This window comes from Platichthys flesus, chromosome 2 (assembly GCF_949316205.1).
Source record: "Platichthys flesus chromosome 2, fPlaFle2.1, whole genome shotgun sequence".
In the NCBI taxonomy this organism is placed as follows: domain Eukaryota; kingdom Metazoa; phylum Chordata; class Actinopteri; order Pleuronectiformes; family Pleuronectidae; genus Platichthys; species Platichthys flesus.
Genome location: NC_084946.1, coordinates 10,181,297 through 10,206,732, shown reverse-complemented (window position 1 = coordinate 10,206,732; position 25,436 = coordinate 10,181,297). Strand labels below are relative to the sequence as shown.

The 25,436-nt window shown below is 41.5% G+C and overlaps 1 protein-coding gene across 3 annotated transcripts in view; it reads left to right on the top strand.

Moving 5' to 3' along the window:
- slc2a9l2 (solute carrier family 2 member 9, like 2) overlaps positions 1 to 25,436 on the top strand; it is a 118,976-nt gene that overhangs the window by 15,517 nt on the left and 78,023 nt on the right. For all 3 annotated transcript variants that reach the window (XM_062397500.1, XM_062397486.1, XM_062397492.1), the window contains 3 exons: positions 3,471 to 3,631; positions 13,932 to 14,056; positions 15,656 to 15,801. In XM_062397500.1, the coding sequence (XP_062253484.1) occupies positions 3,471 to 3,631; positions 13,932 to 14,056; positions 15,656 to 15,801 (432 nt within the window). The remainder of the gene's footprint in view (positions 1 to 3,470; positions 3,632 to 13,931; positions 14,057 to 15,655; positions 15,802 to 25,436) is intronic.

Sequence of the window (25,436 nt, the reverse complement as noted above, 5' to 3'; positions counted from 1 at the left end):
CTGCAATCGTCTACCACAGTGCTTCTTCTCAAACAGTCCACACTTCTCTCTGCCCAACTCCTCAAAACCTGGTCTGCACTTCCATCACAAATCCAATCCTGCACTTTCACAGATTCAACAACTCTCGAGTTTTACAATCGCCGCCCTGGATCACCGGCAGCTCAGATGGTAAAAAATGTTCATCATGCAATGCAACCTTTAACCCATCAAGACCTGAGGTTCCACTTTAAGAAAGCACTAAAACCTAAGAATTGTTTGAAAACCTTAGGCTTTTCTGATAAAATCGAAACCATTTGAAAAGCTAAAACAGTTGGCTTTGATTGCAAAAAAAAAAAATTTAGACGGGAAATATGAACTTTCATGTCAATAATTTCCCCAATAATTCTCCCAGTCAGTCAGCAATAACCATATATACCATATACCATAAACATTTGTCTCTTCTTCTGTAATCACACCAAGTCTTATATGGGGACACATGCGTATGCTGCATCCTGTCAAGCCGATTTTTTCTCTAACAACTCCTGATGCTCAAAATCTCAGTCATTAATCTGCAGCCGAGGAATTACTGCTCATTAATTCATTAGCTCCTGCAGCTAATTCAAATTTATATAAAATGAAGCGAAAAGCAGCTTTTCCCCTAGTGTAGTTCATTGAGGGGACCTGAAAATAACATAATGTGAAAGAACAGTAAAAACAAACCACCCAGGCTCCTTTAATCAAAACGTTTAATCAGCCCATGTCAAAACGTACAGCGGATAGATTCTGTAAACCAATAGTCAGTGTCTCTCATACACAGCAGGATTACCTCCAACAGTGAGACAATCTTACAAACGATGTGTAGCTGCAGTGGTTAAAGGAATATTAATACATTACTCATTCCCTTCTAATAAACCTGTGGCTCTTATAGTCTCAGTCACCACAGGAACTTGTAGATGCATTCAAGAGGCTTTTTCAAGAACGACTAGAGGTGGTTTCAGATGCTTTCTCTGCAGATGTCGAAAAAATCTGAAACATGTGCACAGTCTTTACTCCTCCAAGTGTACTTCTTTACTGAGCATTATGAGGACACCGATGCTATTTGTATGATAACATTACACCGAGCTGCTGTAGCACTCCTGGGTCAGATCAGCCACTGGATAATCTTTGTTGGTGCAATTCTATTATTCTGCACTAAAACAATAAAATATTTGCTTGTAGGTCATTCATGTGTTTGTGTTATGGATACCAAGTTGTCAAGACAGTAATTACAGAAGAATACTTTGTTCATATTCAGCATTTTATACCCTCCATACAATTAAGGCAAAGGATATGGAAATAAAATGGGATTACCGACCTGCACTATATCTTCTTATTACAGAACTTTGAACCTTGTTTCTCCACAACCAGATTCGTCAAGGTATTCTGGTTACACTGGTGTACGTGTTTGTCAATGATTTAGTGCTGCGGGGGTTGTTCAATAAAACAATATCAATAAAACAATATCTGTAATTATTGCATTACAAAGGCTCAATATCTATTTATGTGAGGAGGTGATCTACCACGGATCTTTTCCAAATGTTTTACTGTTGAATCAAATGATAAAAATATTGATATCAACTTGTATAAAAATGTTTATCTTGATGTCATTTTCGGCCATATCATCCAGTCCGAGGTGAACACATTACTTTACGATAAAGGCTGAGGGTGGGACTTGAGGTAGAGAATTCTCAGGAATCAGGTGAAGGAACTTACAAGTCCCAGAGGTAACTGTGAAAGTCTGCCAATGAACGTTGGATCGAGGACACTGTAAAGTGTCTGCTAGTAAGAGGCAGGTGACAGATGGGTTGTCAAGAAAGAACCATTCTGGAACTGAGAGGAGAGGAAGTGCTTGAATGGTTGTCAAGTCTTAGATGTCGGCAGGTGGCAGGCAGGCAGACCAAATGGGAAGGACACAGCAGGGAGTGAAACTGAAGCACAAACACTTCCAAGGATGTGAACAGACAACCTGACAGGAGAGACAGAGATTGAACATATTTTTTTTACAAACGCCTTATAAAGTGCAGATTTTCAAAAACTCTGGTTTGTGTAGTCGTTTTTTAATTCATGTCTGGATGGAGATATTTTGTGAAGCAAAGGTTTTTTGGGGTTGAACATATCAGTTAAAAAAGTATCTGCAGTCGTGTACAATCCGGGGCCACATCTTTCAAGCTGCATTTGTAGACCAATCATGTCACAGTGGTACGACTAGACAGTCTCAATCCAGAGGCTCCTCCAAATGCAGCTGATAAATGTGTTAATCCACCTCAGAGCAGCGCAGACTCCTCCGGGTGGGTCCTTTCCGGCCAAACACATCCCATGACTCATTGCGCTTCAGTAAAGAACAGTTTTAAGTAATTTGATGTTTTCGTCCGTAGCTTTGTTCAAGATTCAAGATTCAAGATTTTTATTGTCAAATGCACAACAATAACATTAAGCAGTCGCTGGCAGTGAAATGCTTGAGTCTCAGGCTCTCTTCTGCGAGGCATCAGTTGTTCCCCCCCCCAAAATAAATAAATAATAAAAAGTCATAACAAGATCAAAAGTAAAACCCTAAAAATACCAAACTGTGTCCGAGTAATGATAATGGTGTCACACTAAAACAGGAAGCATCTGACATATGAAGCCTGACGTTCTGTTCCATACGAGCTGAGGTCGGCCATGTTTGAAGAAGGAGTTCTTTCAGTGCATCGTGGTCACTGTCACTGTCACTTCATCGTCTAACACTAACAAAAACTCTGTGCTCACAGTTACTCTGAGTGACGTTCGTAAAGACGCCACCTCATCATCACCCCTGAGCCGTGGCATACAGGGAAAATTACTTTGCTGCTTTCAGCTCTGTAAGGAAAGTGTCCAAAGGAGCACTTAGCGCTGAGCAGACATGGCTCACTAAACAAGGTCTTTATAATTCTCTTTGGACTCATGATGTTTCACCAGATTTGCAAGCTGCCGGCAAACACAAAGGAAAATGCGAGATTTAAAAAAACAAAAGCAACAAGGTCATTTTGTTTTGAATGCTATGCACTGACATGTTCATCGGTGATAAGGATATCAGTCAATGCTGGAGGGCTCTGAGACACTTGTGGGGGATTTCAAACACTTTGCTCAGTGATTCACTGAAGCATGAGAAACACTCAGTTCTTCATCCAGTCATTTGCAATTTGTGTTTGTGTGTATGAAGTTTATTTCAGGTCTGTGACAACATGATTTGAGAGCAAATGCATCAAAATCGACTGTTTCTGATTTATTAGACTATTGACAAAGAGGGATTACTGTGTACAATATATCAACAGTGCATTATGACATTAAACCGAAAATGTCTAACTTCACACTTAAATGATCAATATTTATATGTATCTATGTTTATATATTTTATTACAAATCTTTTCGATAGTTTATTGCTGCCTTTGGTATGATGAACACACATTGAACGAGGCTCTTTTCTTGTCTTGCAGTTCATCAAAGCTTTCTACAACAAGACGTGGATGGAGAGGTATGGGGAGCCAGTCGGAGCGGAGGCAGTCACCCTCCTCTGGTCCGTCACAGTGTCCATATTTGCTATCGGAGGTCTTCTGGGAGCATTGTCAGTGTCTTTATTCCTCAAAGTGTTTGGAAGGTCAGTTGACTCACGCATTCTCATACCATGCGTCACTGCAGATATGTCTCTCCAGATGCACTGGTCTGACTTGTATGATCAGGCGTGTTTCAAAGGATTTTGTGGATTTTTTGCGTATTCTTTAATTATCAAAATGATCAGCGGTTCTCAGGGTGCCCTTCTCGGCCGGGGGCCCACAGCCTTTGCATGCCATGCTTGTTTTGTTGCAACAACCCTGAATACGATCACTTTACTTTCCATTGAAATTAGATCATAATGCAGAATACAGCTCGAGGACTTGTGATCCAAAATTATAAATCAATAGTGTTCTTCTCTTAAATTGTCAGTGTCCAAACACCTTTTACTTAAAAAGTTTCTCAATCTTGAGACACATGAGTGATGTAATCCATTTAGAGTTGGCAAATCGGTCCAGGGGATAAAATGAGATGTGCTCCTCTTAAGAATACAGCTTCATGGGAAATCACTGCTCTTCCCTCTGCACCTCCACTTTCCCTGGATTGGCTATAACTCATGGCAAGATTATCCTTCATCTCGGCATGACACGCTACACATGCAATTTTCATAAACACAATTCTCAGTCTTTCGGAGCTTAGGTGATAATACTGATACGCTGCAGTGCAATTCTTTTCTTCTCTTCTTCAGGCTCTCGGTTTTCACATTCTTATATTACCCTCGGTACCTCAGTAACCCTCCTTCTCCTGTCGCTGTCAGTCTCTCTAAATCCCTGGGACTGTTGAGTAAGGGCAGGAAGTGTAGGGACTCACAATGTACAGTTAGATTTTCCATCATGCACCACAGGAAGTGACAAACAGGCTATTCTCTATGGGGATTATATGGATATGTCTCATCATATAGAACAACCCAGCAACACATACTAAACATACTACATCTCTTTTGTGAATCAGTGACTGTGACTTCAGAGTGACTGAACTACTGATTGTGACGGATTATAGACAATATTCTGTCATAATCTAAGCTATTGATCAGACTAATTTAAATTATTTAGAAACAAATTTTAATTTAAGCATTCCGGATTGCCATGTTAGTTTCAGTTACCGGTGTTAAACTGTGGTCAGGCGCACACTGATCACATAACGTGTCCACTGGTCACACGGACTGTTTCATTTTTAACAGGCATTTATTGTTGTGTGTCAGTGGTAGTCGCCACATTTATCAAATGTCAATTATTTGACAGAAATGGTAGAACCTTGTCTGAGGCTTGAGTGGAAGTGGAAGGCCAGATGTGGTGAATTTGGTTTAGTTTGAGTTTAGGCTGACATCTGGTGCTTGAGCTGAAACCTGCATAGACTGGTTTAGGGCCACCTGTGCTCCTATGAGTAGCTGGAACATAGGATTGGGTCCTGTTCTGGCATGTTCAGGACTGTAGGAAAAAAATCTCCTAAAAGCCTATTTTCTCCCATTTGTGATCAATGCTTTTGCATATAGGAAAAGTATCAGTTTCTGTTTTTGTATTTGTTGTCATCACTTAAATATTTCATGTTTTTTTACAGTGAAGTACAATTTGCATATATGGTGAGTTGTGATATACCAACATCTGTGAAGAGTAAAATTCAAGCACTTTGTTTATGCCTCTACTGCTCTGAGGTTTTTGACTGTAGTGTACACTTACTGACACCAGTTGTAATGAATGTTAATACTCGACTACTATTCTCTCCTTTACCCCTCACCTACCACACACAAGAGGTATCACCTTTTAATGAAAAGTGACTCCTGATTATTCCAAGTTTTGAAGTAGCAGTCATGTGCTGATTAGCTTCAGACTGAGTGATAATGCTCTGACGGCTCATTCTGCCTTGAGAGTTTTGTCCGGTTTCAGGCGAGCTGACATGTTTCATTGCTCGTGCTGCCACTCTGCACGGGCGTACACCAGTCTGCCCCCAGGGATGAACAGCGGCACTGAAGATATCACCTCAGTGCTCCACAATAATATACCTCCATAGGAATCTATTATAAACTAATGATGGGGATGTTGCTCTCGGAGCGGGGAGAGACTTGTGAAGATTTCATTCAGAAGTCGTTCGAGAAAATGAAGATGACCTTTAGGTATCCCCTTGGATTTCTCAGGTGGCGATTCGCACTTTGTTGATGAGGCTGAAACATATTATTCAATCTCCCTCCATATTCTCCAGCAGACATCTGTGGGCCAGCTGCTACTTTTGCAGAATATCTTGGAGAGGTGAAAAAAAAAAATCTGATGCCAGGGAAGAGACTTGAATATCTATTAGCAGATGAAGGCACATCAGCAATCTTATAGAAATGTGCTTCAAAGAGTGACCGAGTGAAGGTTAAATGGTTAAACTTGCTGCTTGCTTGCTTTAGTTGAATCTCCTACCCAGCATACAGTTTTGTTACATATAAAGTGTAATGGAAAAATAACTAAGTGTGGTGGAAAACTACATTTTGTAGTCTAAAAGCAACTTGTATATTCCTGTCTGAGCCTTTTATGACCTGAACTGTCTGTGACCAGAAGCCCTTATGACCTTTCTATTACTTAATGACCGTCCAAGGACTTATTTTCTGTCTGCTCTTTCTTCAAAGGAATCTTATACAAATCAGTTTCCTGTGTTTTAATTCCTGTCTCAAACCTCGCCTACAGTACCAGTCTGAACTGGCTAAGACAACTGGGTCCTTACTTCTCTTAAATAAGATGCTTGCATTAGACATCAACACTCAGAGACCCCGTGACTCTCTGTGTTGATCCTTTCAGCAGAGAAACCATATTAAAATACACAGAGACACATTTGGTGATCCAGCCTCTTATGTTTTCAGATTTCCATCACAATATGCAATAAAGAAAAAGACGTTAGTGTGAGAAGAGAACAAGGATCACTGTCACAAACACATTACACACTAGAATGGAACACAGTACACATGTCCGCCAAGGCCCATCAGTCCTCTAATGAAACCACAATCCAGTTCACTGGATCCAGATTTTTATTTGGATATGCGCCAAATTTCACACGCTCATAAATTTCAGTTCTCTAATCATTTCAGTTTTCAAATCCATAACTATGAGTTCATCCAGAAATCAACAGAAATGTTTAAAAATGTTTTCTCACAATTATAAAGAAAGTGAAAGAAAAGGGGTCCTTCAATAAATACTTACTTGCCAACACAATAATAATGAAATATCTTCATTAATAGAACGTAGTTTAAAAGCTATGATTTTTTGTTAGTAACATAAAATAAAGAATCTATTAAGAAGAATGCTTTCACGCTCGGGTCATGATTTATTATGCTTATGTGACGGTCTCTGTTTTGCTCTGCTGCTATTTCTATGTACTTCACTGGAGTCAGGTTTAATGGAAGCAGTGTACGTTTATTCTGCAACCTGCAACATATATGGGACAAACAGCCATAGTCATTGATAGCGCGAGCACCTGCTTGTCAGTAACACGTGGTCGTATAGTGGTAGACAAGTTATACTTTACAATATACCTGCAACATATATGGGACAAACAGCCACAGTCATCTACAAAAGAAAGTTGCATATTACTTTACAGGTTTCATACACTAAATTAACCATAAGCAACTAACTAAAACACTAACACGAAAGAAAGACAACCTACCGATAGCGCGAGCACCTGCTTCTGAGGTAAAAACAAAGTGCGCCAGACTTAATCCCCCAGAAGCTCCCGCGATAGGTTTTCAAAATAAAAGACACGGCAAAATAAAAGAAATACATAAAAACAGTGACTGCTGTCCCACATTGAACAGGATTTAACAAACAACATATTTACACCGTTACATACACCCCTCTTAAATTCTGTTCAATCCCAGACAAATCCTGAGCATCAACCAATCAAAAATAGAAAAGAAAAAAAATTAGGAGCTGCTTAAAGTGCGAAACCAAATTACATATGTCAAATACAGTCGATACAAATCCTCCCTGAAGGAGTGTAAAAGGATAGGGAGGTACCAAGCCCAATACCTTTTTTACAGACTAGTAGAAGATGCCATTTACATCCCCTGAACATCACATTCAAGGCAATACACAATACATACTCCAAATTCACAAAAAAAAAACAAATACTAGTTGGACATTACCAACACAAAACTGGAATAAAAAAATAAATCCTAGTTCGTCTAAACCTCAAGTATCCTATGAAAGAAAGCAAAAACAGGATTTGAAACAGAGAAGTTGTTCTCAACCTTGTGTGACATCTCATGGATCAGTTTTTTAGGAGGTCTTACGTGTCTCCCATATCTGCTAGTAACTGAACCATCATGATCTGTATCAATACTATTAGGTTCTGTGCAAATAACAGGAATCTCATTAACATCGTCTGTGGGAGTTAATTGAGACATGCTAACTGTGTTTGAAACAGGCAAGTGAGCTACACTGACAGGGTTTGGATCTGATGAGCTAGCTACACTGACAGGGTCTAGATCTGGTGAGTTAGCGACACTGACAGGGTCTAGATCTGGTGAGTTAGCTACACTAACAGGGTCTAGATCTGGTGAGTTAGCTACACTAACAGGGTCTGGATCTGGTGAGTTATCTACACTAACAGGGTCCGGATCTGGTGAGTCCATGAGCCAATCCATAGTCCGGTTGTAGCCATCCACATTATCCCTCTACTCAGAGTCTTGACCGCTTCCACATGCCACATCTGAGTCGATAAGGGAAGCAGGAGTTTCAGGCACATCCAAGGTAAGAAAGTCAACTGGGAGAAGAAGGTTCCGGTGCACAACACTCTCTCTCACAGTTAGATCATCCCTTATCCTGTACACATTGATCCCAGACCTCACCGACACAACATCATATGGTGTAGAGTCCCATTTGTCAGCGAGCTTCCTCTTGCCTCTTTCACCATGGTTGGCCAGCAAAACTCGATCACCCACAGCCAGTGGAGAGCCTTTGACCTGCGGTTATAGAGCCTGGCATGACGTGCTTGCTCATCAAGGCTGTGTTTCCGAGCCATCCGCGACGCTTCGGATAAGTCCTGCTTCAACCGAGAGACAAACTCATTCTGACAGATCACTTTGTCATCCTGTAACACATACTGGAACATGATATCAATAGGAAGACGTGGAACCCGACCGAATGTGAGGTAAAACGGGGCAAAGCCGGTTGTCTCATGTACCGTACAGTTGTAGCAAAAAGTGAGCGTCTGCAACACCTGGGGCCATCTGGCTTTTGCTACTGGGGGAAGGGTTCTTAACATGTTCCCTAGTGTCCTGTTAAAGCGTTCTGTGACACCATTAGCCATTGGGTGGTAAGGTGTGGTGTGAGACTTCCGCACCCCTGCCATATCTAAAAGTTCCTTCAGGAGCTTGCTCTCAAAATGCTCTCAAAAACGTGCACGGCCCTGATGACCAGCATTGTCATGGAGGCCAAGGAGAATCTGAGACTTAAGGTCATCTGGCACAATGAACTGGGACAGCTTCTTGTTCAGCCGGTGGTCTTTTTTTACCCTGCACAGAATCCCATTCTGTATTTTCAGCTTTTTCCAGTGTCTGAGAAGCTTACAGATACTATCCGGTTCAGATGCGGCCTCTCGTCTGGTAGCTCTCCTTTTCCGTCGCACATAGTAGAGGACCCTGCTTACTGTTCGGTCTCCTGGAGACTAAAAAGCTGGCTCTGGGGAATTGCAGTGGAATGGTCTTCCTCAGGCAACTGTGGTAGTGGTAGATTAGCACCGATCAAAGCACAACCAGCATGAGCGCTCAGCGCAGCTGACACCTCATCTGAACTGATGGAACTTCCAGCAGGCTGAAAAACAGGATCAGCAACAGGGTCCTGTGTCTTTGACCTTGTGCCTTGGAAAATCTGACAGTCGTTTGTAAGCCGTAAAGCATCTTGCACTGTACCCTTAACAACGCCATTTACCTCATCCAATAGTGCTACATACGGCTCTTTCAGCAAACGATAACCAACACATGACTGGACAAATGGTTCACGGCTCAGAGCATCTGCTACAATATTTTTAACTCCTGGAACAGACTTAAGATCGAAGTTGTACGCCGCCAGCTTGGCCACCCATCTTTGTTCACATGCATCTAAGCGTGGTTTTGTCAGAATGTAGGACAAGGGGTTGTTATCTGTCCAGGCCGTAAAGTGTTTTCCCTTCAACCAATGACACTGCCTTTCTTGGTCTGTGATTGAACTTGTCGCCCAGAAATGAGCCTGAACAGAGGTTTGGCTTTTGCAGAGCAGTCAGCGATGAAATGCTGATAGTAAAAAACCATGCCCAGAAAAGATCTGATCTTTTTCAAGGAGGGTGTGACACCATCACTCTCCATCAACTCTGTCTCTCCTACATCGGCAATAACTTTCACCTTATCAGAATCTGTCCTAACTCCATCTGCACAGATGAAATGCCCAAGAAACTTAACTGAGCTCTTCAGGAGATGACATTTCTTGGGGGCCAGCTTAAGTTTGTGATTCTTCAGACGTGAAAACACCATTTCCAGACGCTCAAAAGCAAGCTGCTCGTTGGGGGCGAACACCAACAAGTCGTCCAGGTAACACAGTAAGCTGCTGAAGTTTTCGTCTCCGAAGATTGACAACATCATCCGCATGAAGGTTGCAGGACTGTTACACAGACCTTGGGGCATCCTATTGTACTCATGGAGGCCAAATGGTGAGGAAAACGCTGTGTACTTCTTGTGTGCCTCATGCAGTGGTACATTGAGGAATCCAGAAGTCAGGTCCATGGTGGAAAAGAAAACCTTCCCTCCAAGTGCAGCAAGGGCATCGGCTTGGTGAGGCAGTGGGTGTGCATCATTCACAGTCTTTGCATTGAGCAATCTGAAGTCAGAACAGATGCGCAGACTTCCATCTTTCTTCCACACCAAGACCAGTGGGGATGCATACTCGCTGTGCGACTTCCGGATGATGCCTCTTTCCTCCATCTCATTGAGTGCTGTCCTTAGCTTCTCATAATGGCCTGGTGGTACTCAGCGGTAGGGTAGGCGAAATGGTCTCTCATCCACGAGGTTTATTTTGTGGACGAAGTCCGTAGCCTCCCCACAGTACATCTTGTCCCTGGAAAAGACTGACTGATACTTCTCAACAAGCTGCAAAAGTCTATCTTTCCACTGGTTAGAAACCTCACAGCCCTCTAAGTCTAAGTCTTGTAATCCCAACTTGTCTAAAGAATTTTTTCTCTGCTCAGGGGACTTTGCTGTCACAGAGGCCTGTGTAACACTATGGTTATTGACAAACACTTTATCAGGTGAAGACAACTCCTCTACTTCGACACATGGGAAAACATCTGCAATCTTGCAGTTTCTCCTAAGAGTCACTGCCCTACTGCTAGGATTGATAAGTTTAAGAGGAACCCACCTATCGCCCCACATAGGCGTGACAACACGGCCAACCATCACATTTCTGGGCCTGGATCTTGATTGTGTTGGTCCAACAATCACTGTGCTACCTACTGATAAAGGTGCAGATGCGGGCAGTTTACCCCAGACAAAGTGTTCATGAAAGGGTTCAAGTTTAACACTCTGCCTTAACTTTACCGTGCCGATCTTGTCAGGCATGGGACCTCCCCGCCATTTCTCAGTGTTTGAGAGCAGGGACAAAAACTGGCCACATTCATCATCAGCAATGTCAACTGGTGCAGCCAGAAGTTTCCAATAGTCCTCAGCTGTCAGATTTCTGAAGTCTGTGTGTCAATTGAAAAATAACAGTCTTTCCAGATGGTGCAAAAGAAGAAAGAGATTCACATAAGGATTCAATGTCATCACTATCACAGCTGGGAGGGTCACTATCATAATCCACACTATCCTCCCTAAGGTGCGGATCCACTAGTTTTCCCGCTGCTGATGAGTGGCTGACGACGTCCGGCCAGGACAAGCAAGCCTAGAGTGGTTCGGTGAGTGGCACTGGAAACAGAGTCTATGGTCACGACAGTGGGTAAAACCCAATAATCCTCTTCCCCTTCCCCTGCCAAATCTATGGGGTGTGCTAATATCTTCCCCACTAGCACTCATCATTAAATAAAAAAATATACAGTATCAGAAATAAAAATGAAACACTCAAAATGTAAAAAGTTAAACACAGACGAGTGGCGAAAAGAAAAAAAACTTAATATATGTGCATTCAGTTTAACACAAATCGAGTTACATGTCCACCTGGTCACACAGAGAAGATCAGCAGCAGCAGAACAATCCCCAGATCGGCGCTGATGAATCCACCATCCAGCAGGAGAATCGATGGGTCACGGCACCAATGTGAACATATAAACATATTTACACCGTTACACTTATACCTAAAAAGCCTTTACAGTGATGAGTTTGAAGCCATAATGGAGGTCAGGTCTTATCTTTGTGCGGTTTCAGTGAAAATGTATTTCTTGTTTGTTAGAGTGGTAAATTAACACTTTAATTTATAAAATTGTTATAAAATGAGCTTTACACCAAGTAACCCCTTATATAGTCTGCATTGTTCAGTGTCCAGTGGCCAGGTTGTTTGTCATCCTCATTTACACATGCTCTCTCACACTCCGTGTAGTGTCCGTCTCTTCTTGGTGACCTTGCCTGTGACTGTCTGTTCTGATTCCCTGTGTATAACTTGTTGTACTTCACAATGGTCTCCTTCTGGTGCGCTCCCTACGACTCAATCTGAAAAGCCCTATTGTATCATAACATGTTTTTGATTTTGAAATTATAAATAGGTTTTTGTTCTGTGTCCGTCGTCCTGCGTTGTTGCGTTATGAGATTGTGGACATTTGTACCACAGTTTGGTTTTCACCCCTTATGCACAATATACCCCTCACTGCTGTTAAGGGGACTTATTATGCCCATTTTACCACAGTTGATATGGTTCCTTGGGGTCTTAATGAAATGTCTGTAACATATTTTGGTCAAAATACCTCAGGGATAATTTAAAACAGCACCTTTTTACCCTGTCTAAAACAGCCCTCCTCAGATTGACCTGTTGTGACGCTAGCGTCCAAGGCCATGCAACTCCCTACATGTGCAGATACCCAAATAAACGTGTAGAAGCACTACAAGAGTGGAATTTTCATAATATGTCCCCTTTAATGTGACTCGTTGTTTGCAACTTGTCATAACTTGTCAATCATGGAATCTATCCTACACTTGGCTGGGTGTTTGATGGCAGTCAAAGGTGCCTTTTTAAAGGTTTGATGTAAATGAGCACACAGGCTGCCTGAATGCATCATTAGCTTTAGTCTCTCACGAGGAGAGGAGCTCCAGTTTCAGGCCGGGCTTTTGCTTCTTTGAAGGAGCCGTGGTAACAGGTTGCGTCCCTCGATGTGTCGAGAGTCTTTCTCTGCTGCTGGCCCCAGGCCCTCAATAAGTCTCCTGCTCCACTAAGTTACAGTCCGGCCTTTTTAATCTGCCCCGTAATTCAACCCTATTCTGTCTTATCATTCTGTTAATGTCTATCTGTTTCATTGAATGCCTTTCTTTCTTAGATATTCTCATCCATACTTGCAGTGGTGGGATGTCACAAAGTACATTTACTCTATTTCTCATGTATACTCATGATACTCATGTATCTGTTCTTAAGTTATTTACTTTTTGGTACTTTTCACTATTACTATACCAAATCTATCAGAGAATATATTTTCTAACCCCCTTCATACTTACAATGCATAATGTTACATGTTCACATTTTTCTTTTATATGATCTATTTCAAGAAGGTAGTTATCTGAGGGTTATCACAATTACAAATACTCTTTTCAATATGACAATGGTTTGATGTTTTAAGTGGCATCACCTGTAGTATTCTTTGTTAATATGAATGTAAAATTCTTATATTAATATACAGTAGCACAGATACTGATGAAGTAGAGTGTTGCAATAGAGAACAGGTTGCACTTGGCAAGTACTTTTAATACTTTGAGTATATATAAAAAAATTTTTGATTCAAGAACAAAAGTTAGTAATGTTCCTTTACTTGAGTAAGTTTTGGGTATTTATTTATACTTAAGTGAAATGTTTGAGTACCTCCTAGAGTCTCATTTCACTGTGCTTTGTTTGTTATAACTACAGTATTTTTATTTTGTTTTAGACTTGTATCATTATTCAGAACAACCTCTCAGCCCATTCATTTCCTTATCCTCCGTTAATATTCATGAATACCATTTAAATGTCATCATTTTTATTAAAGCCTTCAAGATTTTTCACAAAAATTGCTCATTTTGCTGTAAAAAACCTTTGAAAGTCTTCAGCAGTCAGATGAGTTTACCTTGATTTATTTTAATCTTTGAGTATAGGTTTTGTGCAGGATCATTTTAACCTCAGCCTTTATACCTGATGTCGATGTGCTTTCTAACCACGTTCTCTCTCTGACTGAAGGAAGGGAACCTTGCTGCTGAATAACAGCTTTGCCATTATCGCTGCTCTGCTGCTGTCCCTGGGCGAGACTGCGAAATCTTTTGAGATGCTGATCATCGGCCGTCTCATCATCGGGGTGGACTCTGGTAAGAGCTTATTTGCTCAGCAGGGAGTGCACCGAAGTCACTGTGTACCAAAAACAATGTAATCATTTTAATCACGTAAATCAAGTTACAGGATACAGAACTTTATTTTAAGTTTAATCTAAAGCGAAACTTCCATGCCCTTAAAAACGAGATCTGCTTGAATTTTTTGTATTTGTTTTTTATGTGTGAAAAACTTTATTATTATTATTATCATTATCATTATCATTATCATTATCATTATCATTATCATTATCATTATCATTATTATTACTATCATTATTATTATTATTATTATTAATTGTGCCATTATTAAGTTTCAAGGAGTACCAGAAAGTTTACAGCTTGGTTTGTTGAACCTATGTGCTAATGAAAAATGGACAGATGATGAATTATAATGAATTAGTAGGCTTTTGGTGTAACTATCCTAACAGCCCCCAGGACAGGAAGACAAACCTGCTGAAATTGGCTGAGATCAGAGATATCTTGCCAGACCTGATTGCTTGCATGCATCGGTAAAAACATGACTTAGATTGCAGGTGTCACTTTCTCTTGCTTTTGCTCATCTACAATCCCAGAGGAAGAGTGGAACATCACTGCCCAGTCATCCCTGTGATTTGTGGGTTATACTGCCTGCAAACATACATTTGGGGGAGATTAAACTGCAGTTAAATCATCAGCCAGAGGCCTGACTCTAACCTGCTGGCACAAATAAATCACTTTTTCCAAGTCCATTAGCACAAAACGCTGATTAATTTGAGAAATTAGGGACGATCGAACTTCCAGGGAAGTTTTTCATGTAAATGGACGTCCTTTACATTCAAACCATTGAAACAGTTCTCACAGCACTGACTGATAGGGGAGAACAAGCAAATGTGGTAACATGCACATTTGGAGCCAGAGTCTGTATCATTAGTGATCAGGGCTTGAAGTCAAAGTGGTGAGGTCTCACCGATACGCATGCTCATCCAATCGCATATCTTTAGCTGTCAATCATAACATTTCAACCTTTTATAGCATCATATAACTAATTTAAACCAAACTTACCATCAGTTTGATGAGAACAACCCAAAATGACAGGAACCATATTTATTTAATCTTTTATAACAACCTTCGAAGTAAAAAGCCTTCCTGAAAGAACAGTCTGCTGTGCTTGAAAATGGGCTACCTTTCTGGCTTAGATACTTACTTTCATCTGAGGATGCCATCATTCCATGTTTTCTTTCCCCTACTTGCTTATGGGAAGACTTGCAAACCCTGTAAAGCCCAGGGGTTCTCTTGGAAGTTCACCTGTCGGCATATTTCATCATGAGCACGTGTCAGGAGCGTTAGTGTAGTAACTCTCACTGCTTGAAGCTCTGCACTGCAGGTTGAATACTTAATCAGATTTAGTTAATAACTCCTACTGCAGGTGCTTCACTCTGACTATACCCAACTGCAATGAAACACATAAATACACCATGTTATCACATTTATATGGCTAAGTTTGTTGTGTACATTCATTATTCATGTGGGATCTAGGTCTTCTGTGCTTTAATGCCTTTAATGTCCAAATCTGAAAAATAGCTGCATCACTCATGTTTTTTTTTTTTTATCTGACAGGTATAGCTCTCACTGCGCTTCCCATGTACCTGGGAGAGATCTCCCCACGACATATCAGAGGGTTCATCGGCCAGTTCAACTCAATCCTGATCTGCCTGGGAGTGTTCACAGGTCAAGTACTGGGACTGCCCGAGCTGCTGGGCCAGGTCAGTGTTGTGAAAGATTAAATAAAATATCAATATAGTATATGTTTTAGTTTGCAGTGCATCCTGGATAGAGTATGCTGTAGGTTGATGATTTGTTCTGATTCATTGTTACATGTTACATGTTGAATTTAAAACCACTGTGAGTAAAACGTGAACCCATCATGACTCTCAGTGATGCTTTGACTCCAGAAAATGGAAGCTGTGTAGGAATACATCATATTTTGTATTTATGGTAGAAGATATGAAAAGTCACTTACAATCCTGGCTTTTATTTGATAGGCAAATCAAAAAATGCCCTTCTTGCACTCGAAATCCACACCACAGCTGTGTCCATTATATTTCAGTGCTTAGCATCTCTGTGAATGGCTCAGGGTTGCCACATCATGCTTTGTCTGAGGAAACCTATTCTCTGCTGGCATTAAATCTTTCAAAATGAAACCATGACATGATAAACACATAGCTCTTTAGAAGCAGTTGATATTTTCTATACAGCTGGGGGAGTGAATGATATTTCTGAATATGAGGGTCAGTCAAACTTCCTTAAATGCAAGACACAACGGAGAGAGGGAAACACGTGCGTGTTTGCTGGTCATCCATTACAGGACAGGATTGGAGAGACGGTTTGAAGAAGTTGCACACTGGTCTATTTAAAGACCCGTTCATGGAACAGAGAGCGGAACTGAAACAGCAGCTGCAACACTTCCTCCATTAAAGTCCAGGATGGATGTGATATTTAACGTTTAATCAGCAACATGCTGTCCTGACTTATTTCATCAGTTTCACACCTATCTAGTGACTCGCAGACCTGCCGTGTGAGCAAAGTGACCGTGTCTGGTGTGCGTTAGCCACAAGGCTTTGATTGCCAAGGACTTTCCATCAGTTAATAGAGATGATCAAGCCTTACAGGAAAGTGGCAGACCTCACAAGGCTACAAGGCAGCAGATAGGAACAGTTCAACATAGCAATCAAATCAAAATACATACTCCTCTGTATGTATTTTACCATGGAGGAAATGTTATCCATCCCCCACCCCATTTTTCCTTGGGGCGGAAAACATGACATAAGCATCAGGCACATGTGCTTTGAAAGGCAAATTCAGTTTTGTCATATGTGAACAATATTTCAGTGATCGACAGCGCGTTATCCCCGGCACACTCTGTTGACCTTAGCTTTGGCACGGCACTAAAAAATTAATGACTTGCTTTCCAAAATTTGAAGGATACAATTTTATCTTTTTCTGAACAGCAGTCGTGTCTGTTCAGAAAATGGGAGGATTGTGATCTGAGTCATAAAAGTGTGTGGATGGATGAGAGGAGGTGTGACCTTGAATATCGTTTGCCTTTTGACATGTAATTTGGCCTTTTCTTCTCAGACTATAGGTCAAGGTATATATTACAAAGACATACAACGTTGAAGTCAATTTACATTTTTAATGTTGAACTCCAACAAACAGTGGCATTATTGTACAGTAAATCTTTAATACAAGCACTGGTTGGAATGCTAATTCTTACACTCAAACCAAAGCCACTTGGTGTTAGTGGCAATATAAGATAAATAACTAATAAAACTGCCTAACTGTTGAAAATAAAAGTTTGTAAATTTAGAGTGTCAGTAGACCTTTAACTGCCCTGATTGTAAAAACAAGTGGACGATATCAAAAATAAATAAAGCATAAAACATAATTTCCTTAGGGATGTTTTGATAGATTTTTTGACCCTAAATTAAGTTTTTTTTTTGGAAGTTGGCTTACCATAGCTTCAGATATGAATAGTCGAGTAGTAATAGTCCCCTTATGAAACCACAGAACAAGATTTCAAATTTCATACATATCAGTCCCCAAAATATGCCTCATCAAGAGCAATGATTTATTTTCTTAGAGATAAACGAAAATGTGGAAACAGCCGATCTCACTGGTACAGAAAGTGAAAGAAATCCGATCCACTCCAACATGTAGAGGGTTCTTGCTTGGAACATTCCCCACTCCTCAAAAAAAACATCATGATATTCAAGGAAGATCATTGAGTTTAAGAGAACAGAGTCTCTTCACACTGAGTCTACAGCTCCTCTTGACTGCACTCGTGAATGAGGTGAGAGTGATTCATGAACATGTGCATCTGCATCAACCACAGCAACAGCTGTTTCTTCATCAAACTACAAGTTGGCACTCGAGTGTGCAGCGTCTCGATTTGTCTGTATAATGTTTGCACATCATAAAATCCTTCACAGCCACTGACAATTTGCCTACATCCACATCCTGGATTGTTTGAGCTCATCCTTTGTGCTGTAACATATTGAATGTGAGGAGCAAAGCACATTCCCAGCGGTGCTTTTACTTTCATCCCAACCATGATGATGTAAGCACAGCAAACATATGTCTGAGCCAGTGAATTTTTTGATTAAACTCATATTTTTCACAATTTCCATAGGCCAATGTATATTCCGTATGACGAACCGGGCATTGTAGTATAATAAATCTGTTTTCTGTTTGCTACTCTGTCTTTTTCTTTTCTTTGAATCTAATTCAGCGGAAAAGGACAAATATTGATGCATTTCTTTGCCCTTTTTCTGCCTGCGAGGGAAATCTTCAATATTCTGCAGATAGATGATGTTTTTATGTCTTTGTCAATATCAGATGCATCAGGGAGATTGGCAGATGAACGGGGAGATGGATGGGTCAAGTGGTAGAAGTTAACATGTTTCCAAACCGCAATTTATTCTGCCCCTAAATCAATGTGTATTTTCCCCTTTGACCATATGCCTTAAACTGTGAATCCCCTCGTCCTTACTGTTATTTTCCTATTTTCTTCCACTGTCACTTTGCCCTGACATTTACACACGGGCATATAGTGCTTGAGTGCTGAGTGGACACTAATTTTTAATTTATGAGTATCGGTTAGTCCCATCCATCATTTCGATCTGCTCAGCACCTTTATAAATATCATATGGAGTTGTATGTCTTCACCCAGCCACTGTTATGTATTCCTATCATGTCTGTGACACTCTGTCCTTGCCATTTGACAAGAGCGTATGTGACATATTTGATGATAATGCCATCGTGGTCTCTGCTGTCTCAAACAGGTTTCCTGTCAGCGGAGGCCTCTGTCAATGGGGGCCAGTTTAAGACATCACTTGTTGTGGGCTGCGAAATGGTGATAAGCTTTGACAAATGATAATTACTGTAACCTTATTGCTTAGCCATTGACCTTGTCCCAATAGGGGAGACATGTTTTTTTCGACATCACAGCAGGAGCAGGCTTTTAGCCGCTCTGTCAGTGAACATCCCGAGTCCCTGAACTCATCGACATGTCTCAAACGCAGCTCACACCACCAAGGTTACATTCAGTGGACGTAATGGGCCCTTATCTATACTCTATATCATCCAGCACGTCCAACTATATGGCTTCACAGGGTGTGTAAATGGACCACAAAAAAACAGTGGTTTGTTGTATGTACGGTTGGTCACTGTAGTGCCATTCATTTTTAATGTCATATACTGTGGTGTCACATCTAAGTAATGTGGTAGTTGGAATGGCTGATATTCGTCTAAAGTGTGCGTGTGTGGTCCAAGTATTACATGTTGTAGGGACCTAAATCTTTTAACACAGTCACATTAGAATCAAAATTATTGTATTAGCCAAGTATATTTTAACATACATACATAGGAAATTTGCCTTGGTGTAGTTGGTGCAAGGGACATAAAAAAACAACATAGTTTAATAAGGCATTTACTGAAATGGCAAATGAGCAAATATTAACAAATAGCAAAAAAAAATCAACGTTTAGGAAATAGAACAATAAGTTATTTGGGTACTAAGGAGCAGTGATTTGGAATTAGGATAGCGCCAATAATAATATATAAATTACACTGATGTGTGCCATGTCCCACTGCCATGGCTGTGTAGAACTCAACCATCACTTTCTGCGGCATGTTGAATTTCTTCACCTGCCGCAGGAAGAACATCCTCTGCTGGGCCTTCTTGATGGTGGAGGTGATGTTCTCCGCCCACCTCAGGTCTTGTACAATGATCGTCCCCAGGAATCTGAAAGATTCTACTGTTTTAACTGGGGAGTCGTACATGGTGAGGAGGCGGTTTGGGGTGGGCTCCTCCTGAAGTCTGCTGTCATCTCTACAGTTTTTAAAGCGTTCAGCTCCAGGTAGTTCTGGCTGCACCAGGAAGCCAGACGGTCAACTTCCTCTCTGTAGGCGTCCTCGTCCCCATTGGAAATTAATACATTGAGGGTTGTGCCGTCTGCAAATTTCAGGCGTTTGACAGAGGGGTGGCTGGAGGTGCAATTTTTTGTGTAGAGGGAGAAAAGTAGAGAAGAGAGCACACAACCTTGTGGGGCTCCAGTGCTGATGGTACCAGGCTCAGAGACAAGCTTAACCAGCCTCACGCGCTGCTTCCTGTCTGTCAGGAAGTCAGTGATCCACCTGCAGGTGGGCTCAGGCACGCTCAGCTGTGTTAGCTTGTCTTGGAGAAGAGCTGGAGCGATAGTGTTGAATGCAGAGCTGAAGTCCACACACAGGATCCTGGCGTAGGTGCAAGGGGAGTCGAGGTGCTGGAGGATGAAGAGGAGTCCCTGTTGGCTCTGTAGGCAAACTGCAGCGGGTCGAGGAGGTGGTTGGTGAAGGCCTTGAGGTGGGTCAGCACGGGGTTCTTAATTACTACAGAGTCAGGGCAGCTGGTCTGTAGTCATTTAGGCCTGTGATCCTCTGCTTTTTGGGAATGAGGATGATGGTGGATGTTTTGAAGCAGGCAGGTACCACGCATTCAGCCTGTTGGGGACACAAATCAAATCCCATCACGTAAATCATTACATTTTAATGTCAAGACAGGTTTGATTTAGGCCTTTTGAAGTCATGTACAAACGGCTCTCTGGGTGTGTGTGTGTGTGCACGCTTGTAGTTCTTTGCTATTTAACAGTACTATATGCTGTACAATGCACTCAGACACCAGAAACAAAGCCACACAAGTAGTTGAATAAAATATGCATTGATATAATTTTTACTTTGTATACAATTGCTGTGATTGAAGATGTTAGTTCAAACTCTCTTGAAACAAATAACTATATGAAAAACTGCCGTCAAATTTCCTTTTAGTAAGTTAATACTCCATGTCGGCCCTTCCTGTAAAGGGTCTATCCCACTCTACCACTTCACCGGAAAACAGTTTTTAGGCATGCTCCTTTAATTTAAGAATGGGACCTGCACAAACATCTGCAGGAGCCAGCTGTCAAAGTGCTCTTCAGCCAAAGCACGAGGAACATGGGCTCAGAGAGAAGGTGACATTCATTACAAACAGCTCCTGGCAGAGGGATGATGGGCTTTTCTTCTGATCCTGCCAGATTCCAAAAGCGGCCGTTCTGATGTGAGGTTTTTACCAACAAGCTTTTCGGTGTGTGAGCATTTTACATGATACATTTTCATCCTTCACGTAATGGCTAATGGGACATGACTAGGAAGAAAGCGAAAAAAACGCGCAGTTAGTAAAATGCTGGGTTAGGGGACCTTTTTAACTGGTTTTAGTTGCATCACGTGTCACTGTATTGATGCAAAGTGTTCTTATTTTCACATTACTTTACAGAGAACTTTCTGCAGTAATGCAGCAGTTTCTTTCTGTAATTCACCCTGATTCAACCGTCTCTATAATGAAGTGTGTGGCACCAAATTAAAACTGATTGCCCACTGTGGAAAATACAATTATGCAATTAGCTGTTTCCGCCTGAACCAGACTCAATAAAGATTAGTACAAGCAAGTTCATTTCTCACCTGGGTAATGATCTGGCTAACTTAAGCAATTAAAACTGATCTAAAACAAATATTATCTTGTATAATTGGATTAATTTAGGATCTTATTCTCCTGAAGTTTCCATTACCGCTCATAGACATATATGCTGTGATTTAAATATGAATTACTTATTTACCTGTCTTGATAAAGCTTTCAGTTAAGTTTGGATAAACAAAGTTCAGTGTAGTCAACTAAGCAACCTGTATTATATATTACAAGAGATTTCACAGAGGTAGTGTGGATGATTTCCTCTAACATCTATATAGTGTAGACCACAGAAATCAGTGCTCAGGGCATGAAATAGATTCTTTCTGTTGGAACATCCTGTCAGAGATCCAATGCAATCGCCCAGTCTCATCTCCCGCTGAGATCGGACAATCCACAACTCTGTATTAGTGAGACCTCTGGGTTGTGCAGTACGCTTACATTCACACAACTCACACAGAGTTTACACAAAGGGTCATAGGGAAGAGCTGGACTGTTACCAATCAAGGAGGTCTGTGAATGTTACTGCATCACCGTGGCCATGGGAGGCCTACCGCAGGATTGAGCTCATAACCATCCTCCCCTCAGGTGGTACCGAGCCGTCGTGCTGGGGGGGGGGGGGGGGGGGGGGGGGTACCAAATCCTGGGCAGATACCCAGGTAGCCATACACAGCTCCACTGCCTCAGCCACAAAGAGCCGGGGTATGGACACAGGGACCACAGATATAGCTCCACTGCCTGTGCCAGGGTGCACCCAAGGAGCAGCTCCACTAAGTCCACTTACAGTCTTCATTTGGGCTCTGTTCATACATGTTTGCAAAAGGTGAAAAAGTTATTTTTAGAGATTTAACTGGCTCTGTCAGTATGTTCCTGCTCCTCTGTCTCTCTTTCTCTCTAGCACTGGCACTGTCAACTGAGCCGAGCCAAACTTACTCTCTTCCTGCTCTCCATAGATTGTCTTGAAGTTTGAACCTTAGGGAGTCAGAGATGTCAGCTGAGTCTGTGAGCGAGAGAGAGAAGTGAGCAGTGGAATAAGTTTCTATGTTTGCGCCATTACCTTTCCTCAAGTTCTGGTACTATGATACAGGAGCTGCAAAAATCTTTTACTATAATCAACCGTTTATGTGCGGAGGCGGCACAAAATTAAACAGAGCCCCTTGCAATTCTCTTTGAAGGGAAAAGCCCAGACAGGCCCGTCAAGGATCTGAATATCTTTAATTTATTTATGGGAGGAATTGGCGGCAAACCGTCAGATGAAGTGTAGCTTTATTACTGCGGTGAGAAAAATTCATACGTCACAGCCATTCCGGCTTGTTCTGATCAATATTGTTTCAGCTGTTTCAGTGAAAAAGTCGTGATAAACATAATGTATAATACCTGCGTCAGAGAAACAAATCTAAGTTAGCGAATAGCAAACATTATTCAGCGGCTGCAGAGCCAAATATTTCTCTTGGGTTTTGGTGCATACAAACATGGAGCTAAAAGGGGAATGAATATTGGACTTACATATTTCAAGTGGACAGAAAAATACAACATGAAGCATAAATACAACAGACTGTGTGTACAACCAGTCTCCACTCCCGCCCATTCACTACATGCAGTCGGCCAATCGTGAGCATTGCGTTACTTAATTACCAAACTTACCGGAAAAATTAACATGTGCACTTACATTGGTGTGATAAGAACTTGCTAAAGTGTGTCTATAATAAAGATAGCTGCTTGGTAACACATTGGGTTTACAGCTGTTTGCACTAACCCCACCGCGTCAAAGAAAAGATTACTGCTATTAACTTTGCCAGGTTGATGGCAGGGTGAGTAAAGCCCATACCAAACAGTACTTTGAACTTTGGATGAAAGCATTTGGTGGATCATGACTGTAGAATGTATACACTTACTTAAAGGGATACTTCACCCAAAAATGAAAATTCTCTCATTATCTACTCACCAATATGCTGATGGAGGGGCGGGTGAAGTGTTTGATTCCACAACTCACTTGAGGAGTCTCAGGGGTAAACATTGTTCCAGCAGAATCCACTACAGTTAAAGGAACTAGTGACCCCTTCTTCAGACGTAATAATACAAAAGTAACATAACATGCCTCCATACTGCTCGTGGGGCGTCTGTTCAATCGTATTGGATTCTGCTGCAACACTCTTTACCCCTGAAACGCCTGAGGTGTTTTGTGGAATCTGGTGAGTGAATAATGAGTGACTTTTCATTTCTGGGTGAACTATCCCTTTAAACTGAAAAAAATTCACAGCCCAAGCTAAATCATTTTGAAACATTTTCAGAAAAGTTAATTGCATAATTTAAAAGGTTTTTCACGATACAAATGAAATCTCAGAGTAAAGGTTAGGCAGCTGCATTCCCAACAGACTTGTTATGAGTTGAGAGCTGACATTTTCCCTTCCAAAGGACACCTCCTCCTACAGTCTCTGCACAACTACAGTTATGCCCGTCCCACTTGCGCAAGAGTTATCTGGAAGTGTAGGCGTTTTAAAACAGAGCTGAACTATATTCCCACTATATATCTGAAGGGGAAACCATACATAATGAGGTATACGTTGACATGATGTCAATCTTTTTGTAGTGTGTACTCAATGGGAGAGAGGCTCACTATTAGTCATGACTGTGTGATGTCAGACCATTGTCTTTGGCCTAAGTCCGTACTGGCTGTGTTTGTCTCTTTCCTCCTAAATGTAATAATAAGCCTTTCATGTTGGTGTGTTTTCTTTTGGACAGAAAACACAACCCTGTGACAATCACAGTACTAACATCATCAGAGGTCACGCTCCAGCTTGATGGGCATTGTATTAGTTCACAAAAGGATGGTCCCCCAAACCTTTAAAGGCTAAATTGTGTAGGGTTTAGTGGCATCTAACCGTGGGCTTTGCTAATTTGAGCCCACTGAGTATCCCTCCCCTCACCTCAACCTACAGTGAGCCTACCTGAAGTACCTTATAAACACATAAGGCCTATTCTAAACCCAATGTGTGGTTTGTCCATCCTAGGTTTTTGTAGAAAGATGACGGTGCACCATGGTGGTCTCATCAGGAGAGGACCCAATGCAAATTTGAATGCACTCCCTCTAAGCCATCTAAAACGTGACTCTTAGTTTTAGGTGATTATACACTAATGAAAAAACAATAACACTTCTATCATTAGTACACATCCAATCCTGCACACTGCACCCTGAGCAGAAACTGTCTCCTACAATTATAGGCTGGTGCGTGATCTATTATAAGTAGTAGATGAAGAGACTTGATTGAAATCAGAATTATTCTTTGAAGATTCTCGAATGCATTAGTTGACTTTCTTCCTGGAGTTATACCAGAGGTAATTCCTTCCTCCTTTAGTTCCAACAGGACCAGGGGAGGCTCCTGGCATAGGCAACATAGGTGGTTGCCTAGGGCGCAAAATGTGAGAGGGCGCCACAAGATACTGATTTATCATGACGTGACACATGCAATGAAAACCAATACATTAACGTCACACCATCATCCTCTAACCCCGGGGATGCATCGGAGGTAGAAGCGCCCTGAAGTGGCACCAAAAGCTGTCCGCCTCCTTTCCGTGCCCATGCTGTTCGCACCGGCAGCGTAGTGCTGGGAAGCACCGTGGCCGTCTGGCGATATGCAGCGATCGCGAGTTTCTGTGAATTACCACATTCAAGAAATTTTGAGTATAAAGTTGCTAAGCTGCAGTTTCTACGAATCATATTTCAAATCCAAAGTTATCTTGATTGAGCTCGGTTGCAGGCTCGGTTTGGAAAGCAGGCAACTGAAAACACCATGTTTAATGCCAGCGGCCATAAATCTTCAGGATTTGATATATATTTGGCCCCTCTGGCGTATTATGAAG